The 20184-nt window shown below is 37.0% G+C and overlaps 1 protein-coding gene across 6 annotated transcripts in view; it reads right to left on the reverse strand.

Moving 5' to 3' along the window:
* The window catches only part of LOC121069469 (bifunctional heparan sulfate N-deacetylase/N-sulfotransferase 3), a 357491-nt gene that overhangs the window by 22470 nt on the left and 314837 nt on the right, over window positions 1-20184 (reverse strand). For all 6 annotated transcript variants that reach the window (XR_005819439.1, XM_040555702.1, XM_040555700.1 and 3 more), the window contains 2 exons: window positions 13206-13391; window positions 10344-10472 (listed from right to left, as the gene is read on the reverse strand). Coding sequence is in view for 5 of the 6 variants with exons in the window: in XM_040555702.1 (XP_040411636.1) it covers window positions 10344-10472; window positions 13206-13391 (315 nt within the window). In the remaining variant the exon portion in view is untranslated. The remainder of the gene's footprint in view (window positions 1-10343; window positions 10473-13205; window positions 13392-20184) is intronic.

A 20184-nucleotide genomic window follows, 5' to 3' on the forward strand; every position in this document is an offset into this window, starting at 1 on the left:
TTTTCCCGAGAACCCTGGAACAGTTGGCACACGGGGGACTCCCACAGGAGGTGCGTCACAGCCTACGATGCCAACTTGCCAGTCACTCGCTGCTGCTCCAGGGGCATTCCTGAGGGCCTGGTGACAACAGTTACACAGCCATGGCATCAGGGAGATGCCTAAGCTCACCCTCCCATTTCCCTGGCTACAGCAGAAAATGCCAGCCAAGCACCATTTGGATGGTTTTCAATTTGGTGTGAGCCCAACTGCAGGGATGGTGAGTTGCTAGCTACCTCCCTGCTTTCCCACCAACCTGTGCAGAAGAGTATTTAGCAATTTTGGCAGAACAGACGATGGGAAACGATGCAATTGTTTTTCCATTCACAGGTGTGCAGTTTCATACCTAGGCAAAACACAGTCATTACTTTTTTGCCTTCTGTTTGAGCCATGACGCGTTGTTTTGTTCCATCATACCAGACTGCAAGTTTTATTCAAACAAGTCCTAACTAATGAGGATGATTACTTTTCCATCCCAGGTAATAACTACCATACTATGCTGTTAAAGATTTATTCTCTTAAAACTACAGATCAGAAGCTATAAAAAGAATCCTTTGTGGGCATCTCAGAAGGCTATATCTAGTAAAAAAAAATATTTGTTCAATAATCTTGCACCTTTGGGCAATGCCATATAATATAAATAGAGCTTCATATATTTCTTTACTCCTTCTTCAAAAGGGAAGCAGCTGTGAATGGATTTCTATTTATTCTAACAAGCATTTTAGCCTCTCTTTCAGCTAAAAAGAGCCTATTTGATTTTATTATTTTTAGCCCTCTTTTAAAACCATTTCTTCCAGGGCATCTCAGCATTTTCTTTATCCAAGTGCAAGACGGATCAACCTTTTTAGCTCTTCCTCATAAACAAACTATCATCTTAGTTGCACTTCAGTACACACTCTCGATGGGATTTAATATCTTTCATGAGGGGACTGAAATGGAACGCAGACAATATTTAAAATGATGGCTTAGGACTAAACCTGGCCTCTGGGCAGCAGCTCCTTTCTCGCTCCCACCTGTCTTTCCTTCCATCTTCAGCTCGGAGTAGCAGAGGTGCTTCCCTGTACACTGCCTTCCCACAGAGCCTTGCAGGCAGCTGTAGCCTCAGCTCCTTTCAGCTGCTTCTCGGCACTTCTGTATTCCTTCTTCTCCAGAACAAAAAGGCATTTCTGTTTTGCTCTCCTTCCCATTACTAACCTTGATGATATTTGGGATTCTGACTACTACCGCAGAGATGCAGGGAAATGAGGACAAGCATTCAGGAGAAACAGCTTTTATCTTTTTAAACACTCATTTTGTACTGCATATTTTCTTACTACAACAATATTTCCCAATTAGAGGCAATAGCTTCTAGGTCAACAAATTGCAGTGAAGACTGAGATTGAGTTGCTGTTATTAAATCACGTGTATCAGGGAAAGATGAACTGGCACGATCTCATTTAAGTGTCAAGAACTGAGAAAATAACACAAGCTTGACAAACAATTTACACAAAATGAAGAAAAAGAAAAAACAAACCACCTGCAACAAGTTACCCAGCTTCTAGAGATGGCTGTTATTGCAGCAGGGTGGATATTCTAATAAATATTAATCATCACAAAATCAGTATTATTAGGACACAACATCTGTTAAAAACCACACAGCAAGGACATTACTAACTAAGCTCCTACAGTTTTGACAACAGCTGTTTTCCTGACAAAAACAGAGGAGCCCACCTCCCAAGGGAATTAGGTTATCCCTTCATCCCCAAATGTGAGAAGCTGCTCCTACGGCTGCAGGTTTGTGGCATGTTTATGTCCCAGGCTTTCTCACGTGGAAGCAAGCAGACTCTACTTCTGAACAGACGGGGATAAGACAACCCATTCAAAGACAGTGGGAAAGACTTTCGCAAGTTCCTGTAAAGGTCGGGAAGGGTGAATTATGAAGCCCCTCTACATGGGATATAAATGATTTATGGTGAGCAAGACTAGCTGCTCCTATGGAAAGCCGCGGCATGTCCAGCATGCTCGGTGTTGGGCAACCTGAGAATATTCCCACTCCTTTCCATTTCTCCAGATAAGCAAAATTTACTTTGCCTCATATTCGAACTCCATTTTATACAACTCTTTTGAAGATGAATAGGTTTCACTTACACCTCACTACTATTTTTCATACTCCTTATCTGTTTATACTTTCTTAATGGTGTACCTCAACACAAGGACATTTTAATTTGGTTTCAGTAGCAGTAATAATGAAGGGAAAAAAATAGTTATATCTACAGCAGAGTAAAACAAATTTAAGCACAAAAGCCTGGAGAACAGTAGCCCACTAGGTGAGTGGTCTCCATATTTCTTTGGAAGTGCACATATATCAGTGTTTATTTATTTATAAATTACATACATCTACTACTGAAGTTCTATTATATTCTTCCCACATCCCAATGGATTATCTTGGGTACCCTCTGGGGTGCACATACCCCCCTTTGGAGATCACTGCACTAAGCAGTCAGGATCTGACTGTGACACAAGATTACACAGCAGACAGAAGACTCTCCTGTTGGTGGTTAGCTGTTCCCTCTTTGGCTAGCATTTGGAAAGCGGAGGGATGACAGAGACTGCCAGTAACATTGGCCTTGAAAACCAGATTTATTATTATTTTGACATTTTGAATCTGGAACTAGAAGAAGTTGGTAAAAGAAAAAGCTGGTAATCATTTCTCGCAGAGTGGGCAATTTTTTTTTTTTTTGCCATATACGTATCTATTGCAGGCAATTCCACTTCAACTAATTCATATTTTCATACTATTAAAGCAGTCATCAAGGTATTTTTGTCATGGGCATGGTGTCATCCTCCAATCTGTGCAACAACATTGTAAGGCAGCACCGAGGTCTTCCAATGAAGTTAAGCACAACATCTTAAAATGAAGTAAAATTATGACTGACAATTAATTAGGTGATCTCTGCTAGGCACGAGAAGCAGATGCACTACCAATTTAGTATATTGCTGTTATTTTAGCTACTGAACAAATGTTTACAGGCCACAAGAGTAAGCCTAAGTCTCAGAACACCTATATTCCAATTAATTTGGCATTGTGTACACTCTGTTTGCAGTTCTGATATTGCCTCCATATTACTCAGAAGAATTTTGTTTCAGGTATTCAGAGACTCGGTAACAGCTGTTTTTGCTCCATTAGACTCACAAAGTGATAGAATAATGAATTAGATTGCAGCCTATGCTGGAATATATATTTTTAATAGGTTGAACCATATTCCTCTAAGACATGTATGCTACCAGAAAAGCTGTGTTCAATGCCGCAACACAAAGATTCCAGCTTGCAACTCACCTCTTTGTTCCTAGGCTGTACTAGTTTCAGAGCTACCACGGATCTGCCCACTTGCACAGAGAGCAGGGCAACTAGTTGAATTCGATTGGCATAGCAGTGTCTTCTCTATAAATATGACAGTGCCAGGGAAGATTTATAAGATCAAACAAAATTACATATTTTGCATACTTCTGAATAATTAGTCTGACAGTGAGGAAACCTGAATTTATTTTCAGCTTTGGCACAAGGTGTTGTTTTGTGTTTTTTTTTTTTTCTGGCATTCTCCAAAAATTGCTTACTATGCTTGTGACTCAATATCCTAGCTGGTAATAGTGTCTTATTTATGAGCCTGTCCAAGAGACTTGCTTCACTAAAGGTTGTAAAACACTTCTATAGGAGTTCCCATTTGAGAATTCTGAAGACAGACAAAGCTTTATTTAAATGCATTTCCTGTACACTGCTACATGGAATCACCTCTAGATAGCTTGTCTGTTCCTTGGACTTTCCATGCTACCTGCTCATTTAGTTGTTTCTATACTCTCTCTATTCCATCCAAAAAATACCAGATTCTGGCTTTTTTTTGGGTGGGTTTTGAAGAACAGAAAGGCAAAGAATATTAGTACTTTGCAGTCAACCAGATGCCAGGCATAACTGACTTCCCTTCCCTCCCCAACTCATGGCAACTCCCTGAACTCTTGTTGGAGCTCCCATGCGTTCCTGAAACAGGCAGGAGTGAATGAGAAAGAGATGAAATTCTTGCCTTCCTCACTCACCTGTGACGTGGGATGAGCCTGTTGAGTGGCAGCAGCCTGCAGGAGAGGTCAGGCTACACTCCCGATAGCGCTGTGGTAGGAAGGCTACAATGACCCCAGCACATCGGGGCTCAGGGAGGTACTCACCCATCAGAGTGCTTCTCAACACATTTGCTGTCTTTGCTGCCTCTCGCAGTTGGTATGATTAAATATGAGGATGTGGAAAGCAGGACAGACAGAAATGGAAGATTTGAGCCTGAATACCTTTGTTTTTGTATTTTTCTCTGTAGTTCCAAGGCCTGACTATTCAGCTTGCTCAGGGTCACATTACGATCCAGTAGGTTATGCTGATGCTCATATAAACCCTCATTTTCAGTGCTAAAGGAGATAATTTCTCTCTTGCTGCAAGTCAATTAGCTTAATAACAGTTCTACTCATTGTAACTTGGGAGAGGTAAAAATTAGAGGAAAATAATACTTAGAAGTGAAAGCATATATAGATTACAATTATTTTAAAATCAATCAGGCACAGGGCCTAAACCATTAACGGTTTCCTCTTGATCAGTACTGCTGTAACCTTATGGGGAACACACAGCTGGCTACACATCAGTTTCATTGTTGGGCTGTCAACTATTTGAAGGCTTTCACCAAATTTCTCTCCACAGGGCACTTTCCTTTTTCTTCAGATCTGCAGACACACAGTACTTAGTAAGGAAGTGCACGTAAGTGCATATAATGCAATTACTGTATTTTGTTCTGCTTTTTTTTCTTGGAGGCAGAAAAGGCATAGAAGATTTTCATGGACCGTTGTTTGCTTTAAACATTCATCTTGTACGATAGCAAAGCTCCCGATCTGTATCTTCCACAGTTCAAAGGAAAAAACCCTGGGATGTTTGACACAGGGTTATGCATGGCTGCTACTGATTTAAACTGGTACAGCTTAACTTTTATCGATGTTAATGGAAAAGGAGAGGCATATAATATTGTTTTGGACCATGTCTCTTATGGAAGTTACAGTCTTATATTAAGAAAAACTGGGTTTATTAGATTATTTGGATTCTAGAAACAAAATACCTCTCCCATGTAAGGATTTGAAAACAAAAGCAATTAGATTAACAAACTGAAATAGACTCTAGTGATAAAATCTAGTGAACTGGTAGGAAACAGGTGAGAGATACTGCATTTATATCATTGGTCTGTTTCAGAAATTTAATTTTTATAATTAAAACTTTGTACTTAAGAAAAAAATAAGCTCTTCCATGTTAAAACAAAACAATGAAACCACCAAATCTGTCCTGCATTTAGCCTATCCGGTGCTGCATGATGTCTACAGAAGCAGATGGTAGCAGATGTGTATGAGGAAAGTACTGCACAGACTACAGCAGGGAGACGTGAAAAACAAGCCTCAATAAAAGTCTTCCCTGTTCTTGAGGGTTACATAAAGCATGGAAGTTTATACAGAACCCTGGTCTTATTAGCTATTACAGGCATGAATATCCAACCGAATTTAATTTTGTAGTTCAAACCTCAGCTAAATTCTTAATGTTAAAAATGCTATCTTGGAGCAAGATTTTGATATAATTCTCATATAAATTCTCATCCTCATTTAATTGCCTATACTCTGTTTTTCTGTTTCAGGACATCTAAAGGGAGCTCATTGTTTAAGTTCTTCGTGAAATTCCAGCTTTTTTTTCATATCTTTTCAAATATAATCAATCTTGATCATTTTGATTTCCCTTCACAGTGGAGTTTTTCTTACTGCTTCGTAGTCCTCTTCAATCAACTGCTTCCAGTTTTACACAGAAGACTGAGTCTACTGAGGGTGTTGGATAAGCTTGGATTTCCACAATGTCATTATACATATCTCTGCATTATTTTTCACCCTATTCCTTCCACATAGTATTAGTGCCTTAACAAAAAGGAACCTGGATATATTTATCTCACTGATAAGAATGTCAGTGGGAAGGAAATGGGAAAAATCCCACTGATTTTGCTGTGCAGATTGGCACATTATGGTTATCAATTAGCGTATGTTCTCTGGAAACCAAATATACAAACTCACTCTAAGCAAGTTATTTCAGAGAAATAACTCCATTGTTGTCTGTGTAGCGCAGACTAAGGTAACACATCGGTCATGTGTCAACTGAGGCTGCTGGCCATGCAGCCTCCAGGAGGACAAGAACTGTTCAACCTGTTTGCATTTTTCTCTGTAGCCTCTATCAGCCTCATGGGAAAGTTGAGTGGTCCTTTACTTTGCGCTCTGTGTGATCGTCAAGTGTTCATCTGGCAGTAGCTGCTCTAATACCTAATCTCTAATAGCTGGTCCCACGGGAGAACATGTACATCATTAGAGAAAATGCTGGAATATGCAGTGCTCTCTTTAGCAGAATCCTGACAAAGGACATTTAATGGAAATCTGTTTTATCCAAAAACTTCACTGAATATTGCAGACAGAGATAGATAAATCTGGAGTCACTGAAGATTCTAACAAGTATATCAAGCAAAATGCTTGCTAAATGTTTTAACATCAGTACAGATTCCTAATTCACTTAAATATGCTGACTTAAATTTTGCAGAAATTATTTGGGAATTATTTTGGAACATTTCTGGTGCAGCTAATGCAAAATAAATAAATCGATAAAGAAATAATATTTTCTTTGTAAGGGGACGCCATATTTCACAAAACTAGCAGTAAGCTTTATTTACTCTGGGATACGCAGTTAAGCATAGCAAAGATAGAACATTAAATGTTCAAACATTTCAAAACGAAGCTAAAATGAAAATATATGCTTAATTCGGTCTCTTTTTAATTGACAGGATCACCTCTCCCTGTGCTTCTCTTAATATGGTTTCAACACCACTTAAAAGTATGTTATACCTCTTTATTTCCAACTGTTTGCACTGACATCCAGGTTCGTTCCTATAACAGTCTATTAAGCAGTGGGAACAAGGAGAAAAACATCTTTGTGCTTTTACATGCAACCACTGCTACTCAGAAAGTAAAAATGGAGAAGAAAAAGAAGTAACAAAGTGAAATAATAGAACAAAGATAGGAAGCTATCTTACTGGATAAGGGATTTATGTTCTCACTAAAGACTTCTATAATTCGTGTCTTCTTTTTAGCTTTGTCACAGATTTCCCTGGCTAAATTTGTGCAAATCAAACAACATCCCTGTTAGTCAATTATCTAACTGATAAAGTGGGTAAATTAATACCTGTGTACTAATAATACAGTACTGCTGAAGTTTTTTTTTTTTCCTTCTTTTTTTTTGTGGGGTGTAAAACATTTTGTGCAAGATCTTGATATAGTACGATCTTGCCTAAGGGCTGCTGTAGTCAGCAAGATCTATAACAGAAGACAGACATACAAAACATTACTGGAAAAGTAGATAGCATGTTATAGTACTATTTAGTCTCTTTTTCAGCTTGGTGACACTTCAGCATTCTGAATGCTTTACAAACACAATGGGTATAGCTGTCACGATCGTTTTACAACCACTATCAGATCACAACTTAACCAGCAGTGTGGGCACATAAATGCATACCAAATAAATACAGCTTGCAGACCACAAGATTAGCTACTCCAGCAAACCAATTCTTATTTCCCAGATAAAATATTACCAGTAGAGTGTCTGCAGAGCAGGATTTCCTGTGGAGACTGATGCTCTTCTTACCTGCAGGGCCTCTGACTATAGAATGACCTGGGAAAATGGCAGTAATACTGGTTCTCGTGTGAAAAGCTTACACATTCACATATGGTTTAGTGCTTTTTTGTGGTTTATACTGCAGTTTGTGGTTGATTCTAGCATACTATAGGGAAGCAGAGCCTCTCTTGTGATTAGCTATCATTACACAACCAGACAGCAAAGAAAATTTGGATTTTATTCTTAGGGACGTTTATTTCAGTATAGGGCACTCGTTTCCTAAAGCCAGTCTAACAACTTATACCTCAAACTATATTCACTTAAGATTAGCTATCCAAAATGAACATGTGAATGTAATGAAGGCCTTTGTTAATATTTACATTTAATTTACACCTGCACTTTCCATTTTTTTGAAACTAAATATTTATTTACTCTTTTTTGAGATTATATGTCTGACAGCGTAATGATTCCTGGGTAGTGTTTCTTCTTCATAGGTTTTGCATCAGTGACCAATAATATTTAAAAAATGCCTCGTAATGGAATTTTTGCATCCTCTGAAAGTCTGGATGTTTCATGTGAATTTATTCAGAAAGGAATCCCAGCAATTTTAATGAAACACAGGAAAGCCTATGAAACCCAATATGCCACTACAAAATTTGACAAATACCTAAAACCTTGACTTATGAATTGTGGTACAAATACATGTAATACTTAAATAAAAAACAACCAGTCTAAAACAAAAACAAAAAAAACCACCACAAACAAACAAAACAACAAACAAACAACAAAAACAAACAAACAAAAACCTAATTTTAAAATTGATTACCTGCCAGGCTAATGCTCACAACCTTAAGAACTGTTTATATGCGTATATTTAAAATACAACACATCATCTTTTTAAAGGCAGTGCTTAAAAGGATTACAGTAATTTGTTTTGGCCATATTTTGGCCTGATATTCATTTACAGTTGTATTTATAAAATAGTGCATTTAACGTCTATTCTTGTAGCCTGCATTGTACTGGGGATAACATTTCTCAGAACTATGTGATCATGCAGTCTACACTGCAATGCACAAATCGAAGATCACGTAACAGTATCTAGAAAGACATTTCTGTACATGCTTTCAAGTATGTAAGGCAGGATGCTGAAATATGTATGATCTATATCAATAATCATGATTGTTTTACTGTTTCTTTTCCCCTCTATTCTCTTTGTTCTTTTAATTTGAAGGGGCTAAGCCTCAAGCAATCATACTAAATTTTGCTGTTTCACTGCTGTTGTAAGACAGTAAAATAGCTTTTTTGCTAAGTTGTAGCTGTGTTTCCAACACAGAATACAATTTGTTCTAACTCAGAGTGTTACAATATGGTTTCCGCAAAGTCTCATTAGTTGAGCTAGAAACTCTTAGTTAATATGTACACATTGCCAAAGCACCACTAAGGTACCAATAAATTCCATCTAAAGAATTCTCCAGGTTTCACCTCTGTTTATGTGCCTTGCCTGACATGATATATATCGTCGAAGTTAGGACTGGGATTACTGCCATCCCCTAGCAGGGAGACCAGATGTGTGCTGAGGAAGTTTTTATTTCCTAAGTTTGCTATGTGAACACGAAAACAAAGGAGAACAAAACACATTAACTACTCTTAGAGAATCAAAATGATAGCCTTGAAGAATTTGAGGCTTGAAAAAAAGACCTGCATATAAATTGGTAAGGTAGCTGGCAGAAGTTTGTTTCCTTTGGACTTGCATTGAATTACGGAAGGTTAAGAAATGGCACAAAAATACTTTGGCAATTATTTCAAAGAATTTGAGTGTAAATATGTTATTTTCTCTTTGGATGTTCTAGAAAACCTAGCCCTAGTGATTAAATTTGTATAAAACAGGTACAGTAAAATTTATTTACATGTTTCTGCTATAAAACAGCTTCTGCCATTATTTCTTTTAATTTCAGTTCATTTGAATTTCGAATGAAAAAATCACCTAAATGTTTGTCTGAAAGGTCAGTTTAGATGCAACCGACCTAATTTGGTGCCATTTTGAAATACTGTACTGTTCTGTTCTAGTTTGTTCTTTATTCTTCCAGGAAAGGTAAATGAAAGGTTAAACAGACATATTAACTCTGTGGTTCATTTACTCAATCTCTTCTTTGAAGCGCTTATAAATCAGCAACTGAACATTCTCAAAACAGGTTTAAGTGCAAGCACTTCTTGCTTGCAACCCTCACAAACCAATGGATGTTCCCAACCTGTTTGTGAATTCTGAAGAGCAGGATAATCAACGTCGCCTGAGGTATTCGTTTCATGGTAATACAGTTCTTAATGCTTGAATTCTCTTAAAAAATACATTTCAGAGTTCTTTCATGCAAAAGTAAAGCAGAACAAGAAAGGTTTCTACTACTACATTACTAACAAAACAGTATTCAAGAAAAAGTTGAGATTATCTTTGTACAACAGATCATATATAACATTAATCTTAAATTCATCAATTAAAAAGACAGAAGAGCTTACACAATCATTACTATTTGGAGAACCAGTTCTGATTATCCTTGAAGCACTAGTTCAGTTCTCCATTAACGAATTTTTTAAAATCACTTCAAAAATACACTGTACTTACTGGATTGAGAACCACTGTGAAGAACAATTCCCCACCTTGAATACTTTTGTCTAGTTCCTTTGGGCCTCCAGGATATTCTTTATAGAAAATAGTGTGGGTGAATAAGCCACAAGTTTGCCTAGGAAGCACCTGAATTCGTAAAAACAAAACAAAACAAAAAACAACAAAAGATTCAAGAGAAATTCACAAATCAAAAATGTTTATACTTTCTATGAGATGATAAAAGCCAGATAAATAACACAACTGATCGTGTTTCTTTGTAATAACTACTGTGTAGATTTGGCATTGCAACATTGCCAAAAGTCAACAGTGATTTAGTTTCATTAATACACTGACAGATCAATAAATAGTGCCCACAGAAAGAGACAAGGTTTTTATTATCAGTTAAATCATGTCGTCCAAAAATTCATCACACTTTGTTTGAAACTGGAGATTGATGTCAGTAGCTGTTACAATTCAGCAACCTCCTCAAACCAATTCTGTCCATTACACCTGGTCCTAATATCATATATTTGAAGTTCATCAAAGATTTCAAGTCATTAAAAAAAACATAGAAATGTAATCTGAAATATCAATCTATTTTGTATTTATTAGTTCCAACTTTTATTTAAGAGATAGATTTAGATGATCCTCAAGGTCCCTTCCAACCCAAACCATTCTATGATTCTATGATTTGCTGTAAATTTCAACTGGAACTTGAAAGTCAAATTTTTTTGGCTTAGGCATTGTGACCAATAGAATGTCTCTGCTGATGTGATGATTTTTACTGGAAATGCTCACGTTATAAAAATATTTGCTTCTCATTCAAGTGTGCTGGCTTTGTAAAATGAGTTGCAATAAAAAGTAGCATAAAAAAGCATGTATTTTTAAAAACATTCAAAGAAAAAATCTTTTGAATAAGCAAAACCAATAAATGTATTTAGGATTTCCAGTAAAACTTCAGAATGTTTTCTATCAATTTCAGAAAATAATTCGCTGGGGAGTATTTCAATTATGGCTATTTTTATGGAAACTCAACAGCTGAATATTGATTTTCATGTATAATTCTTAAACTGAGACTGTTCTGAAATATTTTAGTCCAATTTAGGTCATTTATTATAAAATAGGTTAAACTTTTAAAACATGCAATTCCCTTAATTGGTGGTTTTTTACTCCCTTTTTTTTTTTTGCAGATACATTTCTCAACATCTTTTAGTGTTGTACAGGATGCTGTGGCTATAGATCATAAATTCTGTGTTTTCATAAGCTGTATGGAATTTGTGTGTTTGCTATAAACTTGCATATGCTTTTTTTAAAACCTTCGGATTTCACTGATTAAATATGAGAACAATTCTTTACTGAGACAGGGAATGAAGCTGTAGTGGATGGGAAATACTCTGGCAAATCTTACACAACAATTTTATTACTGCACGTATTCATCACTGTAAGCCTGCAGATGTAAAATATTTATGTGTTTGCCCTGGAGAACTGAAAGCTTGAGACTCCTAGAACAGGTGGTTTTATACGACTGCTCTTAGTAAATCAATGTTTGGCCCCACTGTCCTTACTTTCAAAACTTATGTTAAATCTCATTATGTGTATTCAAATGGTACGTTTTTACAAAAAGTTATGAAAGAGATTTCTGGAGATTCTCAGAGTCAACCAATCTTACTCAAATGCTCTATGCCCCCGAGCACAACCAAAACCCATTATTTTACATGCCGCTAATGCTTTGAGGAGAACAAACTTTAGATCAAATCTGTATGGTGTCAGTTTTTTTCCTGGATGTCTGGAGATCATTTCATCTTGCTCATCCAAATATAGATCAAAACGTTAAAACTTTGCCATATCATTATTCTGCTTAGAAAAGCGGTATCCATGGGAACTGGAGGACAATACCAAAATTATGTTATAAGCTCAGCGGCAGTCTTGTGCTGGGGCACACAACCCTCCAAAACTGTTGGTGCATCCAGATGCGTAACACAGTACACATTGTAGTATCTTTCCCATTCACCGCTTTCCTAAATGCTCCAGAAGAAGGTTACTCAACAACATGCCATCAAGTATTTTTTCAAGTTCTTTTGAAACACTTCTCAGATAATAATGACATCACTTGATTCAGAAATAGCTTAAGTCCTGGTGACTGGATGGTATTAGTGTAATGCCTTCCACGTCAGCAGTGTACAACACTTTTGGCAAATACTGCTGTCAGTGAGCTAAACTGTGAATTATGTAATACAGAAAATGTATGTGATTTGATTTGTAGCTGCGTCAACTGCGCAGTTTCATAGCCTGAGGGGAAGTCTTCCTTCCCTCACCCTTCTAGGTGTTACCCTTGCATCCAGACAGATCACCTGGGCCCATAACCTAGGTGAGGGGTTAAATCACAGTGCAAAGCACAGTTCACGTTTCTGTACATCAAGAAGCAAAACGAGGGCAACTGTGCATAGTTCATATGGAGGATAAAATATTTATGCATAAAGATCCAGATTTTCAGATGGCATAAACTGGCAAAGCTCTTCTGCTTAATGGTACTATGCAAGTTTAAAACCTGCTAAAAATCTAACTCATAATATTCTGTTAAAAGATGCAAAGTAGACTTTTTCCTTGAGCTCTCTGAGCCAGTATTTAACAGTAGGAACAGAACAGTTAACAGCCTGTTAACTGTTGACAGCAAGGTTCCTGGAGGCCACCTTCCTCAGCAATAACATCAGCAACAGACTGATTTTAATTAACAAGATACTGTCAAATATATCTTGCTACTTATGCACAGCAGTATGTGCTTCTCACAAAGTGAATTTTCAGGATAACATGCTTTTTCGACTTAAATAGTTCATAAAATGGTAGACTGGTTGTAACATGGACATCATAAATACAACTCACCATGATATTTTTGTGGATGAAGCCTCTTCTATACCTTGCAGGCTTCAGATGAGGGTATTCTTCTGTGCTGGTAACTCTGATATTCCAGACCTTTTTCCAGGCATCATAAAGTTGAACATGCACTGGATAGACTCCAGAATGGTGTGGAGCCACTGCATAGCCCATGTCAGTTGGAATAGCATGTTCCTAAAACAGAAAAGAACAACTGCTTTCAAAAATTTAAGAAACTTCGTGTTCAGACATTTTGCAAATTCTTTGATTCTGAGAGATCATGAACAAGTCTGAAATACAAATAATGGTGATATTAAAAAATGAGGTATAAAAGGGAGATTGAAGGCAGAATGGTGAAGATAAAACACAGGATTTTAATACATAAGCCTTTTAAAAATATTTCTATTAGTATGTAGGAAAAAGTGATACAAATGTATTTTATGTTGATTTCTTTAATCAATACATTATTCACTGCTGCATTCTTTCAAGTTCTTAAAGGGAACGTGCTCACAAACTAAGAATTCACAGAGAAAACTACTGGCACATATGCAACAAAACAGCTAGCATTTGGCATTTAAAATTAAGAAAAAAAAAGTGATATCCATTACATTTCCCTACACAATTACTTAGTTGAATTTCACAGAGGATCACTAGATTTCCCTTCTAATCCAACAGAAGCATAAACCATATTCAAAAAAAACATCTTAACTATTTTTGTATCATTTTAAAAAAGAAGAAAAATTAGCCACTTGTAAAATCCTGAGGATAACACGCGGATGTTCTAGATTATCACCTTTTGTAGCACATCTTTCATTTTTGCAGATTTCTATCATTTATCTTGTTTACATAATCATCTTGCCAGTGTTACTTTATCTAGAAATTCAGTTTCTACTCTTTTGTTTCTGGTTTCCAACGTACTCTAAGGAGTTCTGACACTTCATCTGTTTTCTTTCAGGTTACTTTTCAAAACAGTATACAGCAGATATTTCTGTGATATCTGGTTAGTACAACACACTGTCCATAGGATGTTGTTGTGGTGGAATGATTTAGGAAAACTGCCTTTTGCACAACCGTTGCATTAGGTTTAAGAGCTTTTTATATTGTTTATATTTGTATCATCTTCACCACATTTTAAAATCACACTTTGTGTGCCAAGAAAAGATACGGTTGATACCTGGGTTCCTTCCATTACATAAACCAGTTAAGGAATTTGAAAAACTCTAAGTCTTCTCTTAAAGAAAAATGGGTTCATGACATTCGTAAAGTAATCCTTCTTCATCTTTTCTGGAGGAGGACTGGACTACTGCGTGAGATCAAATGTACTGGATGGACAGGACAACAAAGATGAGGAAAACAGGGTAGACTCTTTAAAAACCGGTGTGCTGAAAAACATGGGAATTTTCCCAATTTTTATACAAGGGATTTAATGTAAAAGGAGATCAGGTAGAAATGAAAGAAGTCTTTGCAACCAGAAGGAAAAGCCTGAGCAGGAAGTGAATTCTGTAGGAAATGCTAATAACACACTGAGGATTGTTGAACAGATCCCACACAATACAGTGAGGAAGAGAACGCAAAAAGAGATGTTCTTCATCTGCCTACATTTGAAAAGTTCCTGTGCTGCCTGAAATATAGAATATGCACAGCCTTATTTGTTTGCACCACCACATGGTCACAAAGGTTTGGTACATAAACGCATGAGGATGACCCCTGGGAGGCATGCCTAAGCAAATGGGAATACTGGTATTCGGAACGAGTCATTCACATTTCTGATAAGAAGGTTAAGTGCTTGCTAATTTTCTGAGCCATCTGGGTCTCAAGAAATAAAAATCTAAAAGGTAACTTCCTCTGAGAACTAGCACAGGAGCAATAGCATCACACAGTCATCTCCATCTATAGGTTTAGGTCCCTCAGTGTAAGGACATCCATTCTGCCCTTTGACAATAAGGCTCCCATACTCAAATTTTCTTCACCTACTCAGAAGTGATGTGTAAGCAGATTATTACACGGAAGCCCGCGTTACAGCAATAAATATATATAAGGAATGTAACACGCTTAACAAACTGCTATCGCTTTGACCACATACAGTAATTTAAATACCCAAGTACTTTACACAAAAGCCACAATATTTTTAAAATCACACCTATTGCACCCACTGTGTTTCCAGACACATTACAGAAAGCAGCAGCACAGTGTTTGGGTGTTTGACACCAAAATCTGGATAGCCACCCACTCCTTCCTTCCCAAGTGCTGTAAGAGATTTTTTCCCCTACTTCCACTAGTTTAATGATGTAAAATTGGTGTGTGCTTTGCTTTCCAGAACAGTGAATCTCTTGAATTTTGCTGTAGTTTTTATCACAGATCTCTAATTCATTAAATGAGAAGCTCTTCAACCTAAACTTAGCAGCTACCTCTTCCTTACCACAGGGGTAAATCCTCCGTGTGTCACAAGTATCATTAAGTGCATATAGGGTTAAAATTGCATGTTTTTGTACCCATATGTGGGTATATGTTGTTCATGCACAAATGAAGACACACCTATGCATTCGTAATGTCTGCCATTTGTGCTAAGGTTAAACATTGAGGACTCAATATGAGACGTATTGGTTATAGGTAAGATAACTTTATTAAAAGCTCAGAACAAAGCAAACTCACAAAAAGCACCGTTTGCTTCTGCTCCAGAAAAACAGGAGAAAGAAGACTTAAAAGATATGAAGCCTTCAAGGGAAGAAAGGCAATTTTTCCTAATTTAAGGGTTACTTTGAACGTAGTGTAATGGTGTGCGTAAAGGCACATAACGTCTAATCTCATTGGAGAATCCTGATTTTTTAATATTTAAAATACAGGTATAATTACCATTTCTCTGTGGCAATTCATGGCACACTAGGAACACATAATGGGACATAAGATTTTATCGCCCCGAGGTTGGTGTAGCTTTTGCCTCGTTGCTCCTTGATAAGATCCAGGCACCCAATCACACTACACTCACGGACCACATCGTCTGTGGCTCTGCAGCTGGGGTGCTGTATGCATAATGTGCCAAAGTAGGAATGAGCAAGATCTGTCCTATTGCTTTCAGCGCTTGGGGAGATGAAGAACGGCTACACAACCCATTACACAGCTTTACACTATTTAATTCCATCATCAATATTTCAATTCCTCTTATCTTAATCTCGTCTACTTCACTCAAGCATGCATAAACATCAGAAAGAATAATCTTTATAGAACACAAGAAATTGCATTCTCTAATGTTCCATTTAATCTTCCTCATTCAGGTCTAAACAAATGTCTGAATTTTAAGTTTTTTTTTCCACACGTTTTACAATATGCAGTAATAAATAGGTAATCAAAATCTTTCATTCTAATTATGAGCCTATCATCTTCAATGTATTAGTGCCTCCATTACTTTTCAGTCACTAATTCCCAAGTTGAGCATTTCACACGCATTGTACACATTCGGTTTGCTGATACCTCATGTATTATCATTTCCAGACTCTTTCAAATAAGCAGAATGCTTATGTTTGTTATTAATCTAAACACTTTAAGCAAACGAAACAATGATTAGCATGGTACTATAATGTAGCTTCAGACATAAAAAAAAAAAGTTTAACGTATCTATAAGTATTAAGAGTATTGAAAGTAGTGAGGAAAATAGGAATTGTTGAAGTTACCTAAAACAGTTGAATATGAATTATTCTAATAACATAACTTACACATACTGATAACATACTTAATAACATACTAATCCTGTAGACATCCAGGGGATGTCTTAGGTCCTTTTGCATCACACCAGAACCACAAAAACTGATTTCATTTCCAGAGAATCTTTAAACAGTACACAGATTCACAGAGAAAAAGGAAGGTTAAGAAAACACACAGGGTGTTCAAATTTTCATGATTCTAACTTTCACTGAAATATTCCTCTAAAGCAAACAGTAAAATAGAGCTGGCCTGTACTCAGTACAACTACAGTTTACAGGAGACTTGGTAAAATCTTTGGTAGGAAAAAAGGATGCACATTTCTTAAAATGTTTTCAAATATAAGTTTTAATTGCTTGATATTCTTGGTCTATACATTCCTCCTTCACTTACTGACACATGACCATCAATCAGCATGCTGGTTTTTGTACTGGTACTTCAAAGCTGTCTCTTCTTTCAAGGAGCAAAGTCATTGCCTACCAGCTAAAAAGCAACCACTGTGTTATAAACAGGGGGAAGTAAAATTAGGCTGTTGGAAGCATAGAACCTTTTCTGCAAATGAGCTGTGTTTTTGGAGGTATTTTGATGTAACACTTCTTTCTGTCCTTACGTTCAACCAGTTCAATAGCCTCCCATTGTTATTAGCCCTCAAATCCTATTATCTATGCAAAACACAACACTTAAATAGTAAAACTTCCATTAAAGTTTGCCAGCCTAAAAAGACCATTGAGAACAGCTGAGGAGGATTTATAGCGGCAGATCTGGAGCGCATGTTTTGTACCATGCTCTGCTTTTGTTTTCCAGACATCTGTGAGTTGTTTACACAGCTCCAGTGCTAAAGCATTTGAAAACATACTGTTTCCAAATTTTAACTATTCTGTCCCGCTTCTCTAGAAGTGCAGTAGTCAGGGCATAGTGGGGTAGCTGATGCTCTCAGTGCACCTGGGTAGCTCAGAACACAGACAGGGTAAGGTCATTATCTGTGTTGAGACTTTAACTTCTGCCAGCTGTTAGCAGCTCCGTAATAGCTTTTGTATTACTCAGGGACTTTAGAGGCACAAGAGTCTCAGGCCCTGTTTCTGTCACCCTAGCTGGCTGAACATTACTGTAAAATTCTGTATACAGAAAAGCTTGTGTCACCAAGCCAAATACAGCATGATAGAGACCAAACTTTCAAATAGTCCATTAAGCCTCCTTTCCGCTTCCTTGCCCCCCTACAGCTGTAAAGGCAGAAAAATTGCTTTCTGAGATTTGGGTTGTGACATTTAATTTTTAATTGACTACAAGAAAGCATATTTTTCAGACTGTAAGCTTTATAAGTGTACGAACAGCAGAACTGGAGGGGCCTTCATCTCAATTTAACAGTTATCTGTATAAATCATTGTATTTTCTTTTTGTATTTTCAACACAATTGACTAACTGCTGTTGACTAACACACTACATTTTACAGATCTAAAACAAACCTCAGTTTTCACTATCTTTAAATCTCAGTGTAACCTAACCCTTAATCTATCCTTGGAGCACAAGTATGGTAACAGTGAACTGCAGCAGTGGGTATTGTAGTTGAAAACCACAGCTGAGAGTGACCAGGAATCATCATGGGTGATTAAAGACACTCTGCAACATGTCATGGCAGGATAGGAGGCTACTCCAGTACAGAGAAAGTTTCCTTATTGCTCCCCATAGTTAGACATGAGGGTGAACCAAGAGGTTCTGTTTTTTTTTTTTTGATAAATTATATGATATGCCTCCTCATTTATCTCTTCTCTATTGAGAACACTCATGTATTATCAGTTTATTTCATAGGACTACTACTGAGCTCCTTGTCTTCCAAATAAAATCCTTAAATAGCTAGACATTCTCTATATAGCAACTTTACAGCTTCAGAACACCTGGTAGTACACCTATACACAACAAAAGCCAACTTGTACTTACAAGGGGCACAATTAATGGGGGAAACTGCATCTGGTGTAGTCAGAGCAGTCTGAGCATGCATTTTTTGCATTAATCAAAAATACAAGTCACTGTAAAAGTGATCTTCACAGTTACCTAACAGAAAAGACAGTACCGGATTATTAAAATTGTATAAAAACTGATAAAAAGTTATAAAAACAAGGAGGTTCAGTGTGAATTATTTTTCTAAAACGTGTATTCTCCAAAAGGATGAGAACAACGTTTCCCTGAGCTATTTTACCATCTGTGTGCCCTGTAGGTGAACACAGCTGTTTACAACTCCCTCAGGTTAGCCCTGGTGAAGTGCTCTATCAATTGGCTGAGGAGCCCCCCAGCTGTTCTGGTGGAAGGATTACTTAGCACAACCTCATGCCTCAGGAGCTCCCTTAGTCAAGTGGTGCAAGATCTGTGGGAGAGCAACTTCACTTGAAGTCCAAATCTGGGGACTATTATGCTTCTGAGGCAGCGTAGACCTTCCTCTTCTCTCACATCCCCAGTGCAGTTACACTAACTTCTAAGAGAGTCACCTTCTTCGACAGTGATGGGAGCAGGGAGGAAAATGGAGTATTTATAGAGCACTGGGGAGGAAAGAACCACAGTGGCCATATTACGCCTTGCCAGCACACAGAGCCTACCCAGCATTCAGGAGCTTTTCCAGAAACTATCATTCCAGGGTTACCAGTTTTGGTAATTTCCCTTCATTTTACTTAATCTATAATTTTGATCCACCAAATAATACCTCACTTCAGTGTGCTTTATGTAACTGCCTTTTTCTGGTATTTGCTTCCTCTTCTACCATTTTATCTAGTTTTCTTGTACATGGCAGAAATAATTTAGTTGCCAGAATACTCTTAAATGTTGAAACCAATCTTTTCAAATAAGCTTAAGTAATAAGGTATATTTATAGTCAAATATAATTTAAATTTAGCAACATCCATTTCCGGACAAGTAATATACTGTATTACGTGTGAATGTTATGGTTTGGTTTTACTGCATGCAATTAATTGTTGAGAAGATATAAGGATGCTTTTTTTAGTATCAGTAGGCCTAAGGATCTGTTTTTATTTTTTCTTCTGTTCTCACTTAAGTTTTTTCCAGAACTTTGCTGTAAATAAATAATTAGTAATGGCAATGGCTTTCAAAACAAGTTTTGATAAAGTTGATCTAAAGGGAATATATGGGATGTTATTAGATATCACCACAGAAAAGCATCTTTGAAAAAGTGGCACACTTCACTAATTCTAACATGCAGTGTTTTCACAGTCTTTTGATGTGTTTTGGCAAGAGTATTTATTCTAATCAGGATTTTTTTTTCCCTAATCCAAACAAGAGGTTATTT

Source organism: Cygnus olor, chromosome 4 (assembly GCF_009769625.2).
Source record: "Cygnus olor isolate bCygOlo1 chromosome 4, bCygOlo1.pri.v2, whole genome shotgun sequence".
In the NCBI taxonomy this organism is placed as follows: domain Eukaryota; kingdom Metazoa; phylum Chordata; class Aves; order Anseriformes; family Anatidae; genus Cygnus; species Cygnus olor.